Raw genomic sequence first — 22,266 nt, forward strand, 5'->3', positions numbered from 1 at the left:
GTATCCATTTATATTTTATTTATTTATATATATTTATATTTATTTATTTTGACTGTAGCTTTAGGTTTGCAAATATAAGTATCCTATTTAAGTAGTTAATCTGTTTTTGATATTTAGCGAAAATAACAAATAGAAATCGTGTTTTTATTGAAATTTGGCAAAGACGTACCGCCAATGTGTAGAAATGGGCTACTTGTCGTTGAATAAAAATTAATAGAAATAAAACAAAATTTGCATATGTTAAGAGTATTAATATTAATATTTAAATAATGAACAGTTTGATTCATCGATTGCAAATGGCGGCGTCTGCAAGGCACTCAGCATTCACCGCCGCAGCGCAGCGTGAGCCCGCGGATAATCCGCCATTACTTACAATAGCAACAATGCGGCGGTATTCCGCACTATTCCGCGTTATTCCGCTAATTGTGTTAGTAATTCCGCGTCTGAACATAATGAATACAGCGCGCGGGCGCCACTGTGTGCGATCAGTGGCGCTGTTCTTGTTATCTCCGTTAATTATCACAATGAGATTCGCCCTGATTCTCTATTAGCGTGTTCACTATTGTCTACCTTTTTCCATTCTCTGGTCGACATTGTACGATTGCAATGTTTTCAATTGTCGAGTCAACATACTCTGATGCTGGAGATTGTGTGGGACGTAACTTTGAAGGATTTTTTCGTGTGACGTTATTATGCCGATTTTTTTTTATTTAAAAAAAATATGCACTACAATTTTAAATTCTGAATAGTTCCACAATAAATAATAAAGCCGGGCTGAACACCGAAAAGTCACGGGTTCGATCTCCACCCGCTAGATATTGTCGTGCCCTAACACAGTAGGTATTTCCCACTGGGATTGAAATTGATATGGGAGTAGTAACAGGATATTATCTATATAAGGATACGACAATGTTTTTCTCAAAAATACACTGTTTTTTTGTCTCTATATAAAATAATCATCATAATCATCATAATCAAAATCATGACACACTCATTTGTTTTCTCGTGAACGAACAATAGAACAAGACTTCATTAAAATGTAACAATCAGATGCTGTAACATGAAATGTTTAATTGGGTGTCTATGATCGTGGATATTGTACATCCACCGCGCGACGGGTGAAAGCGCTGGGTGCAGGGTGCAGGGTGTGACTGAGCGCTCACTCGGCACTAATGGCGCTTGAGCTGACAGACTGTTGTCTTGAGTGAATGCATTTACTTGCACTACTGTATTAACGCTACGAGCAAAGCAATGCTGAGTAATATATTTGGTTGTATTTAATATTGATGTACTCTATAGGTACGTAATCGTATGAAACTGCCTGGTTGGTTTAGTAGTTAATTTGATCAGCTGCTAATTTTAAATTTACCTGGATACGATCGGTGGTGTTACAAAATTGCCGGGACTTTCTCCTTTTAATGAGACGCTTTGTTTAAAGTATGGCGTTAACCTTCGATTCCATTCGTTACGATTCTCATCTAATATTGATTGTAATGTACATGATTAATATCACCCTAAGCCCGCCAATAATAATAATAATAATAATAATAATCGCCGTGTGGCACCGGCAGATTAGAATGTTGCCACCCCTATCTTTCCCGAGGGTGTCGTAAGAGGCGACTAAGGGACATCGGAGAACCGTTTGGTATCTTTTGGTTCTCCGAAATCAAGCTAGCTGGCTTAAAAAAACAGCCTCCTCGGGGACCTGAGTGGACCCCGGGTGATGTAACCTCCACTCACCCCCCCCTAAAAAATATGATGATGGAACAACAGAGAGCGCGATTAGGGCCGCTACCTGGGGGCCGCCAGGGCGCGTCTGGGGCTGGCGCTGGACGTGGCAGCATGCGAGCCGCCAGCCAACATAGTCGACCGGCACTACCACCTGACCGGTCGACACTTCCATCATCCCCATCAGAGGGCTTGGCTTCGACAGGGTCCCCTAGGGCCCAATCTTCGGAGCCCGCCGCTGGTGGCGTACGGCGCATGAAATGGACATGCGACATGAATAAAAATGTCATGCGCGCGTACTACAGGGCTACAGGGGGAGAAACCGGACGGACTGGCTACCGAGCAGCAATGTACCGCGAGTTCTTGCTGCTTGAGCCGCACTTAACTGTCACGGAACAGAACCTAGCAGATCGAGCTCGGTTTATTCAGCGTTCTAACATCTTCAACGCGACCGAGCTCGAACGATTACGACGTGAGGCTGTTCCCGAAGTGCCAACCTCTTCTGCAGAGCAAATCGTCTCACCGGCGGCGCCTGTCCGCGAAGAGACTGAACCTATGTCCCAAGATTTGCATGCAGAGGAGGAGGACACTGAGGGAACCGTCTCCCTTGATTTAGAGCGGATGAGAAGGATCCTAGAAGAGACGATTGCTGAAATCCGTAATGCTCCTCTAGAGAATCGTCCGCGGCTCTCCCGTATTGCGCTAAATATAGCGACGCGGGATGTCATTGAGGCTGTCAACAAAATGCTGCCCCAACTTCTGGCGGGCAGCACTGGTCTGGATGATACGGCTTCTATCCTTTTCGGGGCAGCCCTAACCGTCCACCGTTTCATTGGTATCAAAACCAAGGAACCTGGACGCCCGGGGCGTTCTGTTAATAACATCAGAGCAGAACCAGCCTGGAAGAGAAGGATAGAACGCCGTATCACCCTTGCCAGAGGCCTCATTGGCAGACTGCTATGCTTCAGGTTGGGCAATAGAAGGCCAAGGATTGTGCGCTCCGTCAGAATAGCCTTTAACGGGCTCGGGGTTAGGCTGGATCAGCCGGACATAACCCTAAAACTGACGGAGCGCATCGACGACCTGAAGCAGAAAATCGCTGCATGGGGGAACCGCATACGACGATACTCGGAAAGAGTTGAGCGATTTCAGCAAAATCGTCTTTTCTCGAGTGATCAGAAAAGGTTCTACAACAGATTGGAGTGTCCTGCAGTCTGTTCTACCTCTCCACAGCCGAATCCGGCTGACCTTATCGCTTTTTGGCGAAACATATGGTCAAGAGAGGTAGAGCACGATGAGGGTACTTGGATTTCGGCGATAGAGGAGACATGTGCCGCAATCAGGCCGATGAACCCAGTCGCCATCTCTACGGAGGATGTAGTTGGTGCAGTAAGGCGGGCCGCGAACTGGAAAAGTCCGGGGCCCGACGGACTGCATCACTACTGGCTGAAGGCGTTCTCGACTTGCCATGTCACCTTGGCTCGCCAATTCCAAGAGGCTCTCGAGCAAGGGACACTCCCGAACCTTTTCACCACCGGGATCACTCATTTAGCTCCAAAGACCACCGACACCGTAGATCCCTCAAAATACCGCCCCATCACGTGTCTTACTACCATCTATAAGACACTGACATCCGTTCTGAGCTCTAAGATAACTCGTCATGTAGACGATAATAACATCATGTCTGGGGCTCAGAACGGATGTCGGGGTGGTAGTCGTGGTACCAAGGAGCTCCTTCTCATCGACTCCGTCGCGGGCCAATTGGTCAAGCGCAACCGCCGGAATTTTGCCGCAGCCTGGATTGACTATAAAAAGGCATTCGACTCGGTGCCTCATTCGTGGCTCTTGAGGGTCCTTGAGCTGTACAAAATCGATTGTACAGTTCAAGACTTCCTCCGGTCATGTATGGGGCAATGGAGCACGATCCTTTGTCTCCATGGCGAGCGGTTGGCGGCTGCCGATGACCGGATTAGGATACGCCGGGGTATCTTCCAGGGTGACTGTCTGAGTCCACTATGGTTTTGCTTGGCCTTGAATCCTCTCAGTACATTACTAGAGGGTTCGGGAACAGGCTTTCAGTTTCGGAGAGGAGGGACAAAAGTGCCTCACCTTCTCTACATGGACGACCTCAAACTGCTAGCGCCCAATGCTACCCGACTGCAGGAATTACTGAATCTCACCACGGGATTCAGCAATTCCATCAGAATGGAGCTGGGACTAGACAAGTGTGCGGTCTTGCATGTGGAGAGGGGTCAGGTCACTCATACGGTCGGGATCAATCCTGACCTGCTTAACATCAAGACCCTTTCTGAAACTGAATCTTACCGGTATCTGGGCATGTCACAATCTATAGGGGTGCAAGAGGCGGACATGAAACAGTCAGTTTGCGAGGGTTTTTATCGACGTCTGACAAAGATCTGTAAAAGTTATTTGTCGGGCGCCAATAAGATTCGAGCTTATAACGGCTGGGTCATGCCTGTTCTCATGTACACCTTTGGCGTGCTCAGATGGACTCAGACCGAATTAGACGTCCTGGATAGAAGGGTCCGCACGACTATGACTCTCTATCGTATGCATCACCCAAAATCGTCTGTCATGAGATTGTATGTCCCCCGAAAGTGTGGTGGTCGAGGCCTACTTAGCGCCAAGACCATGCACAATCGGGAGATATGCAGCCTCAGGACCTACTTCGAGACGAAAAGGGAGTCCCCGATGCATACAGAAGTCATAGCATGTGATAAAGGACTCACCCCGCTATCCTTGGCCAACAGCGAATGGCAAAAACCAGTGGTACAGAGCATCTCTGACCGGGAGACCGTATGGAAGGGGAAGGAGCTGCACGGACGCTTTTTTAAGGCTCTTCATGAGCCCCATGTCAGTAAAAAAGCGTCTGTGCAGTGGCTGCGCTTCGGTGACCTCTTTGGGGAAACCGAAGGGTTTGTCTTTGCGATACAAGATCAGGTGGTAAAGACGCGGAACTACCGAAAGTACATTCTGAAGGATGGCACTCACGACATCTGTCGAGCCTGTCGCCATCCCGGCGAGTCACTCAGACATGTCCTTTCGGGTTGTTCAGCTCTTGCCAACACTGAGTATCTGCACAGACACAACCAAGCAGCCAAAATCCTTCACCAAGAGCTTGCTCTGACGTACGGTCTCCTGGACCAGAGGTTGCCTTATTACAAGTACACACCGGTGCCAGTGCTTGAACGCGACGGAGTCCGGCTCTATTGGGACCGGTCCATTATCACGGACAGGACTATTCTTGCGAATAAGCCTGACATCGTGGTGTTGGACCGGGCACAGTCGAGGGTGTTTTTAGTGGACATCACAATTCCATATGACGAGAACCTTGTGAGAGCTGAGACAGAGAAAAAACGTAAATATCTAGATCTGGCTCACGAGGTTACCGCCATGTGGCATGTGGAGTCCACTGAAATCATCCCCATCGTCATATCTGCCAACGGTTTGATCCCAGTCAGCCTCGCTCACCATCTGAGGCGGCTGGGGTTCTGTGGCAGTTCGCTCGCAGGCAAGATGCAAAAAGCGGTCTTGCTGGACTCGGCTAGGATAGTCCGCCGGTTTCTCCACCTGTCGCCCTGACCCCCGGCCGTTTGGTCTCCCTGCCGGGGTGAATCCTCCGCCCGGTGCATATATGTATTTATGTAATATATATTTAAGTTTATTTATTTTGTGTATTTAAGTAAGTTTATTTATTTTCCCTTTGGCTTTTATATATATTTATTTTGTACCGGGCGTGAGAGTAGAATGCATGTATAATAATAATAGTATCAATGAGTAAAGGAAAAACATCGTGAGGAAACACGCATACCTGAGATTTTTTTTAATTTTCTACAAAATTGCTAAAAAAATCTAAGCCCTCTCATTCTTAGAGGAAACTCGTGTTCAACAGTAAGCTGAATATGTGTTATTAAGGTGGTATAATAAAAATAAATGTGTAATAGCTGTAATAAATTTAAGTTCATCTATCACTAGAGGAACTTGCATTAATTATAGCTACAAAATATTCACATAGTTTTTCACATGCAGCTGTGCAAAATTGTAATTATAAGAAAATAGCAAGTGAAAATGTGCAGCAAAGTTGCATAATTATAATCTTAGTGCCGTATCTGAGAGAGAGCCGTCTGTCTGTCCACTTAAGAGGCCATTAGCACTGAACGCGTGGCGCATTAAAATTCATTTCAGTCGAGGCGGCGCGGAGCACTGTCCCTCCGCCCTCCGCACACAAGACGAGACGTCACAGATGTAATGTACGTATGACAGATGTGAAGTATGGAAATAACAGGTGATTCGCTTACATGTGTAAGGAAAAACAAGGCTATATTATTGAGATTTATTACACTCACTGATGTATGAAATATTGAGTTTTCTTCCTGCAAAGATAATCCCAGTAGCCGCTCAACGGTATGTGGCGGTATGTGGCCGTATGTGGCGGTATGTGGTTGTATGTGGCGGTATGTGGCGGCACTATGCGTCTGTACGTCATTCGGATCTGATCATAATCATTAGCTGATTGTGTGTTACAAGATCAACTTTAATTAATACTAGTGTCAGTTTTTGCAAAAGAGTTGAGAGAATTTTAGACACAACTCGGTTAAAGGTACCTTTTTACAACAATTTATAGTTTTCAATGTTTTTATAACAAATGCAGCGGCGATTAAAAATTCAAATAATAATGATATTATCTAATCGTGCAAGCTAAAGCAATAGCAAAATATTTATAAATTGCTGACAATATATTACCGCTTTATCTATGTCTACAATACATTCAATAAGTTTGCTCTAACCACTTGTATTATTCAGAACACTTGTTCTATTCTATTCTTTATTAAATATATTATATGTACCTAATTCAAGGATTAATCGACCTTATTCTTTTTTAATTCAATTGCCAATTATATTTGTCGGTAATAATATAATAATCATAACAAGCAATTATTGTCAGGCAACAGAACTGTATAACAATGCAGTGATAAGCTAATGGGATGTCAAACACAAACTAATACGCTTTTACTGCGAACAAACAGCTACAGTCTAATGAAACTATCGACCGCAATCCTGATAATTAATAAAATAATTAATTACCGATACCGACGTTCGGCGCGACTGTACTTCGTTTATACTCTTTGCGTCTAACGACCATTGTGCAGTGTTTATAAAGCTTCACTTTATAGTAAGCAGTTGCTATGTATAATAGAACCATAAAATCATTTTAGCTATCTCAACCTATCTATTAATACTAATATGATAAAGAGGAAAGATTTGATTGTTTGTTTGTTTGCATCGAATGGACTCTGAAACTTCTGAACTGATTTGAAAAATTCGTTTACTATTGGGAAGCTACACTAACCCCGAGTGCTGTAGGCAATATTCCCGTATTCCTACGAAAACGGGAACCACGTGGATGTAACTGCGAGGGTTTCCCCTATTAATTTACTAATACGTATTGGTACAAGCCACTTTCAGTCAGCAATCTGACCCAGAAACACTAAAAGGTACTCGAAAAAAGTGTTTCAATCAATTTCCAACTTACAAAAAAGCTCTTAATAATCGCGAACACAACTAGGTCGTGGCCTCAACCTAAAATAAGTTGCGTTTAACTCTTAACCCGTATATTTAACCCATAACCGTGTTCCCCATTACCCAGTAGAATGGCACAAACGACGCCTGGATATTGTACATAGTTATAAAAAGGACAAAATAGGTTTAAAAACATTCAGTTTTGTACATCCGTTTGCGTTGCTTTAACCTAGTATAAGTTAAATGAACGCAAACGAATGTAGAAACATAATAAATACGCGTATTGATTGTATCTACCATGCTGATAGTGATTCAGATATATGTAGTTTAAAGTTACATATTAACGGTGCCATTTCCAGTGATACATTAGAATACTTGTTATTGTAACTTTTAGAAAATTAAAGTCAAAATCACTTTTTTTAAGTAGATGACAAGATAGTGCTACTGCAACATCACTCGTTTTCTTTAATGCATATCATTAGCATCAGTTGAAAGTGATTTTATTAGCTTTTTAAGAAAATATGTTAGTTAGAGAAAATGAATCTAAGACAGTTGGACATGTTAAAAATGATTTATAGGTTATGATTGTTAGATTAAAAAAATTTAATACTAGCAAATATCACGCCTTTTATCCGATCTACAGTTTATTGCAAACTCTCTGAGCGGTCCAAACGAGTAACTTGTGACAAGAATTAATACTGTCCGTAATTGGATAAACTGTTGGTTAAACTGCTTTCGGAAGCATATTTACACGCTAAAATTATATCTATTGTGATAATAATACGGGTGAATATTGAATGAAGAATATACGTTGTGTTTATTTATTTATGACATTTTGTGCTTGAATGATTAACTTAGAATAAAGGTAAAGCTACTCATGTCACATTGTACGAGTAGGTAGTAACTTGACTCTTTGCGAAGAAACACTTACTTGAGATATTAGTCAGCATTTTACGATGTAGATATTCTCAAGTAGGTGTTACTTACTTAGCATCAAGTAAACATTGTAAATAAGTTTTTGTCATAAGTTAACGTTTAAGTATATAAGTTAGTTTATAAGTAACTAACACATTCTATTTTTACTAACATAATTATGAACCTTTTGAAGCTTGAAATAAAGTATTATTATTATTATTATAAGTGTGATCTTTTTAGACATACTATTATGACAATATGATATATTCCATATTATTCTAAAGGAGTGCTAAAACCAGGCACTAAAATATAAATGTTTATTTCAAAATCGTTTAGTTAATGAATAGAGGAATGAGGACGCGTCAAAATCGTCGAAATACTCGTACCTTCTTGTTTCGAATAGGATACAATGCGCGACTACGTCGTAGCCACAGCCAGCGTAGACCTGTCTACGTCGTAGGCAGTACTACGAGTACGTCTTTATGCCAGGACCAAGACACTGGCTTTTCTTAGCAAGCGTTTTATGGCCAAGACATAATATTAGAGTGTTTGTCTATTATATCGACAACTGTGACCCGTTTTAATAATTTCGATATTATGCTGGATATAATAATGTTTCAAAGTTTGTAAATAAATATACGAGGGCAAATTCGTCCGAAAAATATTAATTCCAGGTGAACTAAGTGGCGGGTGGCAGTTACATACTATTTATTAAGTCATAAACAAATATATCTAGTAATTATATCTGTAACTTATAGAATAACAATTGTATTAAAATAAAAACGATATTACGCGAGTGTGCTGATATATTGAACCACAAATTCGACAAAGGCATTCTCTCCGCACGCCGTAAAGTGCGCCCGATATATCACCGACCACTTTAAACCGACGCACGTAACGGGAAAACAACACTTTTTTACACATCTTCATCGCAATTTATTTCCCTTGGTTTAGGGACTCGATTTATTTGTTGACGAATAGCCGGTCGCAGGTGTGCGCCGCGCCTAAATTCAACAAGAACCTCTAATATTACATCTTATTACTTAGAAAATAAGGTTGATTTTCACTTGATGCTACATTTCTAGCGTGGGTTGTAACAAGTTGATGTAGGCCGATTGACGCGAGTATGTGGCGAAGGGTGAAGGCGGGAAATTTTCTACGTAAACGTTGATACGTGGGTCAAATGTATCAATAGAGATTTTCTCCTAAACATTTCCGTTTTTCTCCATTTCAGCAATACGAGAAATTTACGAAAAAAGAGTGAAGTAATTTACGCTGAACTATTTTCTTTTCTTTAATATGACTACTAGTGGCCGCTGTAATAAAACCATAATTTATAACAACACTAGCTGACGCCACGCGGTTTCACCCGCATGGTTCCCATTCCCGTAGGAATATGGGGATAATATATATAGCCTATAGCCTTTCTCGATTAATAGGCTATCTAACACAGAAATAATTTTTCAAATCGACCTGTACCAAATAGTTCCTGAGATTAGCGCGTTCAATCAAACAGACAAAGAAACAAACTTCTCTTCAGTCTTCAGCTTTATAATATTAGTATAGGTTTAATACCCATATTTGTTTTAAAAAGTGGTGGTTTTCGCTTAACGTAGAAACAAAAGACTACAGATTATAAGTATTATATAGAAGTATAACTGACCGTATTAGTGATATATCATTCGTTTCATCATCACCATCATTCGCATTCATCACATAAAAGCGACTGCGGCTATTAGAATTTTACTCTTAAATTTATAAAGGGAGAGAAAGTTCGTATGATAATACTTTAACGCAAATGAAATCGCAGGTATTTCCTAGCGGTTAGCTGGCCTTTCCTTAGAAAAGGTCAAATTCCAAAACCTATATTTTAAGCGGTCCAAGAGTCCATTTTAGGACAACTTACGTACTCTGATCAGTTTGTGACGTCACCAACCAACGGAGCCTTCCCAGCACATGTCAGTGTGTTCTCTGAATCTCTACAACGTTATCTTTATTCGGTGCTGAGCTTCCTCTGGCTAAGTGGTCCTTAATTTACAAGCGATCAGCGTTGTATTTTTATTATATTTTTATATTGAACGTGAAGAGAAAACTTTGTGTATATTTTTAGAAATATTACGCAATCTGAAGGTAGTAAAATTTGACACAGTTAAATTTTTGGCAACAGAACCTTCTATTCGTCGTCATCAACTCATATTCGGCTCACTGCTGAGCTCAAGTCTCCTCTCAGAATGAGAGGGGTAAGGCCAATAGTCCACCACGCTGGCCCAATGCGGATTGGCAGACTTCACACACGCAGAGAAATAAGATCTCTCTCTGGTATGCAGGTTTCCTCACGATGTTTTCCTTCACCGTTTGAGACACGTGATATTTAATTTCTTAAAATGCACACAACTGTAAAGTTGGAGGTGCATGCCCCGGACCGGATTCGAACCCACACCCTCCGGAATCGGAGGCAGAGGTCATATCCACTGGGCTATCACGGCCATTACCTTCTATTCATAAAGGTTGAAATATATTAAAGACATAATATAAATATAGAAAGACAATTTTTCAACTTCCGTATAAGTTTAAGTTATTTTTTTTTAAGTAATATACATCAATAACTCCACGATTAAGGGATCGGGCTCAACACCGAGTCCTGAGTTCGATCCCAGCCCACTAAATTATTAAAATGTTCTCTCCAAGCACTAGCTGCTAACTTAGAACTATAGAGAATAACAGAATATTAACCATGTTTAAAAGACATTTATTAAATAATCATTTTAACATGAAAATGGAACCGACTTCAAAGACATATTTCAGTTATTTTGATTTTAAGACAAAACTATTTAACAGATTTTTATGAAAACAAAATGGGACCAATCAGGAATTATATTCTTTCAAACAAAAAAAGAATTTACAAAATTGCGTAACAAATGACGAAGTTATGAGGTAACAAACATTAAAAAAAAAACATGCGCGTCGTATTTAGAACCTCCTTCTTTTTTTTGGAGTCGGTTAAAAACTAAATCAATAATTAAAAAATTGTCAGTTGCACATCAAAAGTGAAAGCTACTTATGAGCACGCAAGCCCCACTCTAAGAGTGTTCAGCGTACTGAAGACTTTTAGGACTTATTTTTTAAATGTTTATTTCAAACGTTACAAAAAAATGTTGTAATATAAAGGCTTCTCGTCTCATGGTTTGCACCACAGGCGGAGGCGGGTCGCTGCGGAGGGAATTTATGGCGGTTACCTACGCACTGTGGGGATTTATGTCGCGGCCCGTCGCCGGCACTCGCCAACTTACAGTTTTTGTGATAGACCGCCTGATTGAGCGCCCGCCCGCCCCCGCCCGCCGCCCGCGCCTGCCGCTAACTGCGCCCGCATAATACCGCCATGAGACCTGTATAATATAATAATTGTCACGCGCTGGATATCTGTACGCGATGAGCGATGACGTCGTTCCAAAATATTACGAGGCGTTGTTTCGTGCCAAAAAATCCAAACATAACTCTTAAATTACGAAGCCGAGAGCTGTAGATAATGTAACGCATAATAGGAGTTTTATGAGCAAGTTGTTTGCCAGTTCATAATATATTTTATCTGGTCTCGGGCACACTTTATATCTTCTTCTACTTCTAAACTAAGAAAAACAACTAGGTGCTAAAAAACTCAAAGGTTTCTATCAAAACTGAAATTTTAAATTTTAAATAATTTATCGCGCACACCAACTATCAAAACTTGCATGGACCAATAAAGAATTAAGAGTTCCTTTTACTTTAACGACAAATAAGCAGTGAAACTTTTCCGATAACCTTGTATCCACAATTCCACTGCCCTATATACAGAATTATGAGATTATAGGATATAAGAGTTATAAAAATAAAATTGTTGAAAATAATGTGGTATTTTGAATTAAAATTATCCCTCGCTTTAACAGAATGAAATTATATTTAAGCCGAATAAATTTTTTAGTGTATAAAAATAGCTTCAATATAATTTACTTTTAAATCAACTGAGATTGACCCGAGTGCCACAAAATAACGTCATCCTTTGTAACCCGGCGCACTTGGACCCAAAATTCGAAAGCTTTTACCCATTAACCTATTAAAAATGAAAACTCACTTATCCCAATTCCACGTTTTACTTACACCCGCCGGCGACTCGACAAAGAGACTCGGCGATGTTTTGTTGAATATTTCATATCTTTCGGCTTCCATATTTAAAACTAGTCGCTTAGTTGCAAAGCTCAAATTATTGCAGGAACATGCACTTTGTTGTTGGGGAGAATTCCCGATCAGTGTTCGACTTTGTCAATTGTTAGGAACATTTAAGTATATGACATGCTTTTATGGGGAAGTACTACCGCCTATTATGTACTACTGTGATTAAGCAGCATTGTTTTATTTCGTGCTGAATAGTATGTTTGATGCATAGGTTAAGCACTATGTCTCAGTGATAGACGCGGTTCATTTCTCGAGTAGGATACGGTCTTCGCAGGCCCCGCAAAATGTTGCTTTAGAGGCCACAGCAATGATTATTTTATACTATAGATAGGTTTCACGCATACAAAATCACCGCAAAAAGTGATCCGAATTTAGCGACTCCACTGAGCGCACAAATCCACAGTTTTGTGTTTACTTACATTATATATTTATGTATATTTAGTTTTTACACTTCCTAAACCCACAACTCGTCATTGTAGACGATATTTAGGTATTATGTGTTTAAATAACTTACGTTGTTTAAAAAGCGACTAAATTAAATGAAGACAATTATGATAATTAATTATATATTATTATTAAACATTTGTCCGCCTCAGTTTTGATGCGCTAGTGCCCTATCTCTAGTAGGTATAAATTAAAAAAAGCGAGTACGTAGCAGATTATTTCCGTCCAATTTAGTAGTTTAAGTTTGTGTTGTTAAAGTTGGTTCGGCAATAGTCTATACTACGGGGACCAAACCTATGACATTCTAGTGCTGAGTCCGAGCCTTTACCGTCGAGCAATTGAAGCTTATGAATATGGACTACTTTGCAGAGTTTGAACTCCGTGTAAAACCGAATTCAACGATAAAATTAAAATATAAATGCTTCGTACAATTAAAACTTCGGTAAAACATTAAACGTAAACATTTCGTTAATTTACAATTTTATTTCATAACACAATAACGGTTAAAGTTTACCCACTTGATTTCATTAACATTACAATAATTGTCCGCGCGCAATTACTGCAATTACTGCGAAACAATCGTCGCGTTATCGTCGGCCGGACGATGCACTCGCGACACAACGGACGGATGCGGATCATCCGCCGGTAAGCTGCGGATTGTCGCGCGTTGCGCAATAAGCCGTGTGTTGTACCATTTCATTGTGACCATTTCATTTGATTGTCTTTATGTAATTACTAGCGAACGCCCGCGACTTCGTCCGCGTGAAACTCGATGTAAACTTTCAACTACTCCTATCCTACCCCTACCCCTACCCTACCTCTAGCCTACCCCTACCCCTACCCTACTCCTACCTACCCCTATCTTACTTTTCTGGTTGGTTTTTAACACGTTGTGTCCGAAAAACCTAAATATCTTACGGAACCCTATTTTTTCCAAAATAAAATTTAGCCTATGTTACTTGTGGATAATGTAGCTTTCGAATGGTGAAAGTATTTTTAAAATCGGTCCAGTAGTTTTTGAGCCTATTCCTTACAAACAAACATACAAACAAAGTTTTTCTCTTTATAATATTAGTATAGACTAGCTGACGCCGCGCGGTATCACCCGTGCAGTTCCCGTTCCCGTAGGAATACGGAGATTATATATAGCCTATAGCCTTCCTTGAGAAATGGGCTATCTAACGGTGAAACAATTTTTCAAATCGAACCGTAGTTCATGAGATTAGTTTATTTTATCGTAATGAAAAAGATTAAGTAAAACGTGTGATTATTTTTTTAACCAATCATGGTAAAATGGTGCAACACTGTCAGTCATAACATAAAGAATGCCAATGAATGTTCAAAGGCCTTTTTGTAAGCATTTCTCAGTACTAGGCCGCTGACATCCAGCTTCTTGAAATTAACGTTGCAGTCCACCTAGTGGGATATATGTGTTTTACCATGCGAGGTCGTCATTCCAGCACTTTGAGACCCTAAAGACTACTAAAGACTAGTCTGGCAAGTTCGCTGATAACACTCCCATGACATGCGGGCGACGGGGGGAAAGACTGCGCGGGTATGAAATCGTACGTGTGGGGAAGTGAGGTGCATCAGTCGCGGGTTAATTCATCGCTACTCGCCCCGCGGCCCGCGCCGACCATCGGGAGTGTTACGAACGAAGTGGCGAAGCTATAGAGTACGAAGTTGCCATTTAAACAAATTATATCATCCGTCGGCAATTCGAACTGAGTTTTCGCACAAAGACATCAGTTTCCAGTATCTTATTATAGCTAGATAGATATGGTACAACTACAAACAGCATGGTTCAAAGTTCATAATAATTTGAAGCTTGCCGTGACGGCGGCGGCGCGGGGCGGCGCGGGGCGGGGGGCCCGCGGTGGCGGAATATTTAATTAAAGCTATTAATTAGAACGGATCAAAGATAACCGCGTCGTTAATATTTCAGCTTCCGTCTTGCGCCGTGGCGGAGGATGTACTCCACAACAATGTACCTGTTAGCTACAGGACTGGCTGAGTGGCTGACTATTCGCTAGCTGTATGTTGGCTTGTATAAAAGCTTATCGTGTTGCATCTATACTAATCTATACTAATATATAAATCTGAAGAGTTTGTTTGATTGATTGAACGCGCTAATCTCAAGAACTAGTGATCCGATTTAAAAAATTCTTTCAGTGTTAGATAGCCCATTTATCGAGGAAGGGTATAGACTATAATTATAATATCCCCGTTTTCCTACGGGAACGGGAACCACGCGGGTAAAACCGCGCGGCTTCAACTAGTGTCATATAAAATTTCCTTTGTCTCAATATTATTAAACTGTATGTACTTAAAGTAACAAACTAACTATGAGCCTCATCAAAAACCTCACTCAGCGGCTGATGTAGCAGGCTATTTTCACAGTCAATCTGCGTGATCCAAAAAATGAGACCCATAGTACCCAAAATAACCGAATTGTACCTAAAGTAACCCGCTGAATGCTAGCTAGCGGCTCAAGACTATTCTGTTTGAACGTCCTTTTCTAGATGTCTATGTCCAGCAGTAGACATCCACCGGCTGATTATGATGATGATGACTTTAAACACGGCTAAGTGGTTTAGCGTATCAATGATATACCGCGTTACTATGACATGATTAAAGCACATAAACCACATAAGTTTATATGTAAAATTTCTCAAAACGAAGAAAATCACAATATTCACACAGTTTACTTAAAATATGAATGCGGGACCTCAAAGTCTAAAGCCACACGGGCTGACCAATAGGACAACACGTATTTAAGGCTAGGAAATCTATGACAGCTTCTATTGCTAGATTTCTCTAAAACATAACCCACCAACCACCATATATCGCGCGTGATGGAAATGTACGTCGCGGGTGCGACAAAAAGACACTAATGCGCGCGACACACGACACAAGGAACTGATTTATGTCGCGGAAGCGGGTATGTCGCGACTCGCGCATTTGTCATAACACACAAAAAACGTATCTTGTGTTTTGTTGTTGAACGTCCCATTTTGTCGGCGTATTGTTATGGCCGCCATGTATCACACTAATATCGTAAATGAGAAAGTTTGTGAATCTGTTTGTCACTTCTTCGCGCTGGGATGTATCGAATAAATTCCAGGATGGAGACAGTTATATTTTATTAATCTTCTTTTTCTTGTCTTACTTTTTTACCATGTACCTATATTCTGTATATCGTTATAAGATATCTGTAGCATTATAACTTCCAAATGGATAAACCGCGTTGTTTTTCTTTCTTAATAGAAACATTATAATTTATTATCATTATCATTAAATCTGATAGTGATAGTTACAAATTAAATATTATCAGGCTAAGCTTGCCAACCCACATTAGACCAGTTTGGTGGGTCTCTATCAACCTCTCTCCTGTAATAGATAGGTATCGACACGAAAGATTCCCTTTTTCCCGCTTAAGAACCGTGTCGCAGAACTACCGTCATTCTCGGCGGCTCTAATGGCGCGCGGTAATGTCTCAATCCGGCTGATTTATAGTCGCGCGACTAAACTCGTGACGTCACTGTCGCGTGCGCTCCGCCGCGACACTTGAGATGTGTCGCAGTGTCACGCGAGCTTGAGCAATAGTCTTGCTCGCTTATAAATGTTTATAATGTTAGAGCAGGTTTAATGCAACCAAGATTTGAATGAATGAAGCACTTTCTCATTGATCCAATAGCTACTCATACTTATTTAGGCTTCGGATCACGAGAACCAGGGTTCGAGTTCCAAGCTAGTCTATAAAATATTGAGGTTTTCTGTCATTGGCATTATCTCATAACATTACCTGACGATTAAATTTGCTTATAGACTAAGTCCAATTGAAATAAATCAATTTTGGTTTTACCTTTTTCGACATCGATCAAATAAGTGTTTAACTTTATTTGCGTGTCAAGCTTGACTTTTTCATTTAGTAATGTTTGACAAATTTTCCAAACAAAGCCGCAAATTATCAAGTTATTTGACAAACACTTTGATCATTATTAAGGCGGTGTAAAAATTTTCCACCCCTGCGTCTCGTCACGTTAATAGCAGTATGGTTTCATCTTATATTTTATACAATTTTTAGCAAATAACCAAAATACTTAAAAAGAAATATCGCAGCCGACGTGCAAATTACAGGAAATACGTAAATATGACGACAATGACAATTACCCCATAGTTGTAATTGTGCGGAGCGCTTAATTACAGCGCGCTCCAAGAGCCCGCTCTCATATAAATAACAAGGCACGGGGGAGCCTCCACCGGCGCGGAGTATGTTAAGGCGTACACACACACCTGTCAGTCGCGAAATATTAAATTGGCAGAAAATCACTGTCTGAGAGTCATAATGTATTTTGTTACACGAATACACGTTAAACGGGTTTATTTTATAAAAAGACATAATGGCAAAGGATCGGCTTTCATCTTCACATAAGAAGCTCTACTTATTAATAGTAAAATAATAGTAAATAATGTAAAGAATGATGATTTTTAAAGGTCAACTTGAGTTGAGTATCTTTCCCTGATTAGAGTCTCTACAAATACTTTCAAAAGTGCTTGTAAACAAGGCTTACTAAAATGCACTCATAATTTTTTATTTGACACTCTGTTAAAAACGTAAATTTTTTCGTCAATTAACATGATTGTAATATTGTACTTAAAGAATATTGAATGAAATGAATCTGGTACCAAAAAAACAACACTTAAAACAGAAAGAAGTAAAACTTAAAAAAAAACTACGTAGCTCGTACGTGGACTTATAATTAAACTAGTTCCAAAAGTTAACACTCGTTAATCCACAACAGAGTGAACACTCGCAGTTAATTAAATTCGAGGGATCAAAAATAAATGTAACTACTGAGAGTTCGACAGCGAGGCGGTGACTAAACTGTCACGAGTGACGCGGGTGACGCGAGTGACGAGGATGACGCGGGTGGCGTCAAACGTCACGCGTCACGTCACAGTGAATTTATCATCCGCGTATCGACGGGCCCGGGGCGAGGGGTCCCAGCGGATACTGGATCCTTTGTCATCCGAATGGTATATAATGGTACAGGATTTCAAGAGTGGGCTCTTTGCAAGGAAGCTTGTTTCGGTAACTATTGCCATTTGCCGATATGCTTACCTATAATATATTTTTTGGTTAGCTTTGCTACTTGGCGGCAGAACAATCAGCATAGCTGTATGTATTTCACGTATTAAGACACTCAATCACTATTTCGATATCAAGTGCCAAACTATTATATTATTATTAACTTACTTATGTTTTAAGTCACGGTATGGAACAATTTTTTATAGATTAGATTTCCATCATACAATTATTAATTGAGATTATTAATTAAATCTACAACACTTTACGCCTAAATACCTCCACAATAAACAATCAAACATTTTATTCTTAAAGGTATGGTGGTGAGTGAATAAAAATCATAGTTCTTTTTGATAATAAGGCAAAAAAGGCTTGACTGGCAAGTGTCAGATGCATGGGTAAAATTCGGACTTTGTCGGATGTTCTAAGTATCTGAATCCTTGACATCGTATACTTTATCTAAATACAATACATTCAACTTATTTAGTCACGGATACAATAGGCGAATGTCATTAGTAATTTGCCATGTTATTTAAGCACAAGTATGGGCAATATTCTCAATCCCCTCTAACTATTCGGAAAAAACTGTGTTAGGACTTAGGAGTGAGTACGACAACATCCTAGCGGGTGAGGATCGAACTACGAGCCCTCGGTGATGAGTCCATTCCCTTTCCTTTAGCTATTGAGGCTCCTTGCAGACATTTACTCTCTCATTACTGCAACCAGTCGACGTTGATACGCGACGTTGACGTTGTACAATTGATACAATTATAGCAGATTTTGATAAAACATTCAACACAAAACATGTTTCATCATCAAAATTTTATTGTATACACGAATAAACTGAAATGCTAAGAAGAAGTGTTGTAATTCGGGCGTGTAGTACGAAAAAGCATATCTAACGAAAACAATGTAGCGACAGACGGGTGCGGGACAAGACATTACCACTTGAAGCTTTTGATCTCAAATTTATATTCAAATTATTAAAGTTGTACGAAGAAAAGAACTTTGAGAGGCTTTTACTCAAAGCCTTTCATGAAGCTAATAAAAATATGTACTTTACTTTGAACACATCACAGATCTGCTCCCGTTGTTTGATTTTGTTATGCGATAACAAAGTAGCTCATAATATTATTCTTAACAATATTATATCAGATTCTTTAGTAGCTTGCTTTTGAAGTGGATAACAAATCATGCTTCTTAATATCTTTGATTGATTGTATGTTTGTTATACTTTTACGCCTAAGCCAACTTACCGATTTTAAAAACTATTTCGCCAAAGCTACATTCTCAGCGAGTGAAGTAGGCTTTATTTTTATCCCCGTATTTCCACTGAAACGGAAACTACTCGAGTGAATCTGTGAGTCGTTCGGTAGCTGCACAAAATAATATTTAGTGTGCAAAAGTACATCCTTTACTTGTAACAGGAACATTAACAAAGGCCAATAGTCTACCACGCTGGCCGAATGCGGATTGACAGACTTCACACACGTAGGGAATTGAGAAAGCAGGTTTCCTTCTGGTATGTTTTTCCTTCACCGTTGAGACACGTGATATTTAATTTACAATGCACACAACTGTTGTGTGCATTTTAAGAAAGTTGTGTGCATTTTAAGTAAATGTGTGCAAAAAAAGTTAGAGGTGCTTGTCCCGGACCGGATTCGAACACACACCCACCGGAATCGGAGGCAGAGATCATGTCTACTGGGCTATCATAGCTATTCAGATATTTAGCATTATCTTTTGATATGATACACCATATCAAAAAATAATGCAAAATCTATGTTCAGTCAATCAAACAATCACTAAATGAAATTGTGCCATAGATTAGAAACATAGCCTACTTTTACTCTGAAAGGGATTCTGCGCAAGTTAAACCACGAGTTATAACTAGTATAACTATAAAAACTCAGTTTAAACGCGTGAAACTGCAAAATATGTTTTACACCGGTCACGAAGTCAAATTGAGCGAACAGCTAAACGGGCACATTTAGTCGCGCGCCTCGTTCAGCGCTCCGTCCACACAAAAGCTCGTCCAACATTCACACGGACACTGACCGCGGCGCCGCTAAATTAAAAGATAAAACTGGACCCGCTCGTATGTCACGGGTAAACAGGGAAACTGAAACGACTTCATTTACTATTTCACAATTTGTGTAACTAGAAAACAGACGTAGTACTTAATTAAGGCATTCTAAATGACTTGAAAGTATTATTGCTTGAATTTGTGAGATAATTATATTTTTAAGTTGAATACAGATGCAATGTGTAATGTAAAGTTTCATGTCTGTTGAAATGCTGAAAAACAGTAGAAGACTAGCGGACGCCCGTGACTTCGTCCGCGTGGAATTTGGTTTTTCAGATATCGCTCGAGAACCATGGATATTTCTGGGATAAAAAGTAAAAAACCTATGTATTAATCCAGAGTAAAATTTATTTCCATCCAAATTTCAGCCAAATCGATTCAGTAGTAGCGGCTTTAAAGAGTAACAAACATACATCTATACAAACTTTCGCGGTTTTTTATATTAGTAGAAAGTAGAATTGTCTTCTAATAAGAGAGAGAGAGAGAATTGTCTTCAACTTTGTCAAGCTTAAGTCATTTAAATATTCACCAGCACTGAGAAAGCAATAAGCGATTTGACACATACGAAGATACTAAAAGGCTAATAAAATTAAAAGTTGTCAAACGTTACCCAAAATAACGAAACATCCAGAGGTCACGCTCAGTGTCGGCCGTCTGCTAGTGTACAATAGTGCGATCATCATTAACGTCAGCAGAGAACGCCATATTGTGAGCAGCCACTTACGGCGCGGAGGCCGGGGCCGGGGGCCGGGGGCCTAAAAATGAATTTTAATGGTCACTTAGGGGAGGTAATGAAGACAACGCCGCCTGGCCGCCGCCGGCGCCCGGCCTTGGTAACGATGCCGCTTATTTTCTCTTTGGCTGAGGGTTTTTGAGGTACAGCGTTCAAAGCCACCCTTTCATTTGTCTGTCCGTCGGTACTCGTGTGTAATAACAGCTCACTGGGGACGGCTGATTAGTAATTTACTTTGTTTGCGACCACTGGACTTTTGTTTTTAGGTGCGGTGTTCGTTTCGGACCGAGGACCGGCTCTTTGAACAGCAGTATTTAGAGGCGTCGGCTACATGAATATTTATTAGTTTTTGTTCGAATTAGCCGCGCTAATAACAGTTTATTTACTGAAAATGTATTCATAGATACTGAAAATAATTAAATTGTTATATATTAAGTTAATATTTGTAACGAACTTGACAGTTATGGGCACTACCAACTAATGATACAATAGGCAAATGAATGAATCGAATTGTTATTAAGTAATCAAAAGTAAATCGCATTAGGGAATAAAGTTATCTTATCAAAACTTAATGTGAAAATTCTATACCACAGATATTGTGTCGTTATGGATTAAGCCAACGAAAAAAAAAAGAGGGCAAATTCAATAGATGATAGAACTTAGAATACATTGAAGCTCAAAATTTAGCTTGTTGGAAGTGAAATCTTGAGCTTTAATGTTGGTATTCATAGTTTTCGGATTTTTTCGCTTTATACCAAATTTCAACTGTCTAGGTCATCTTGAAGTGGGTAAACATTTTGGTCTACTGTATATATACATCATACATTTTAAAATGTACGATTTTTAGATGTTATTATCTCATCAACTATTTTAGCTGTAGTTATGAAATTTTGGTATTCTAGATAAGCTTACGGAACATAATTTGTAAACCAAATGTCAAGATTTCACTTTAAATAGTGGCGTCAAATGGTTCGTGTAAAGATACCTTGTCGCTTGTCAGCCGTTCTCTCTATTTGGCTGACACACTACCGTGCGTCTCAATTCATAGACTACATAGCTATATCACTAATCCTACTAAAATAATTTTGTAAGCATCCTTATCAGTTCAACTAAACGAAGCCAGAAATTGAAAATAAACAATCTACTGCTGCCCCTTGAAACTCGATGCAGACTAAAAAAGTTCAGTTATTTGTTTTGTGGTTATTGTGGTTTCATAAAATATTTCAAAAGGGGATGTTTTACAATATGCTTTAACAATTAAAACTTTTTCGGACAATGTGGTTTTTTTATAAGAAACAATAGCTCAATATTTTTATGCCCAGCCCAGGACTCTCCGGAAATGGTCCAAAGCCATATAGCTTACCCATCAGATCAACTTTCATACTTTAAATACGTTTAGTTGTTTTTTTTTATTCTTTACAAGTTAAACCTTGACTGACAATTTCATCTGATGGTAAGTGATGATGCAATCTAAGATAAAGCGGGCAAACTTGTTAGGAGGAGGATGAAAATCCATACCCT

The 22,266-nt window shown here is 39.7% G+C and overlaps 1 protein-coding gene across 1 annotated transcript; it reads left to right on the forward strand.

The window, feature by feature from the left end:
* Nucleotides 1-1,755: 1,755 nt before the first annotated feature.
* On the forward strand, nt 1,756-11,556 carry LOC128199184 (uncharacterized). Its single transcript, XM_052887569.1, has 2 exons — nt 1,756-4,639; nt 11,381-11,556. The coding sequence occupies exons 1-2, from the start codon at nt 1,756-1,758 to the stop codon at nt 11,554-11,556; spliced, it is 3,060 nt and encodes a 1,019-aa protein (XP_052743529.1).
* The last annotated feature ends 10,710 nt before the right edge of the window (nt 11,557-22,266 follow it).

This window comes from Bicyclus anynana, chromosome 19, assembly GCF_947172395.1.
Source record: "Bicyclus anynana chromosome 19, ilBicAnyn1.1, whole genome shotgun sequence".
Lineage (NCBI taxonomy): Eukaryota > Metazoa > Arthropoda > Insecta > Lepidoptera > Nymphalidae > Bicyclus > Bicyclus anynana.

Bases quoted from the DNA above. Each gene is read 5' to 3' on its own strand.
- LOC128199184 (XM_052887569.1), top strand. From the start codon at position 1,756: ATGATGATGGAACAACAGAGAGCGCGATTAGGGCCGCTACCTGGGGGC. The intron at 4,640-11,380 runs GTGACCTCTTTG...TTTGCACCACAG, and splicing joins TGTGCAGTGGCTGCGCTTCG to GCGGAGGCGGGTCGCTGCGG.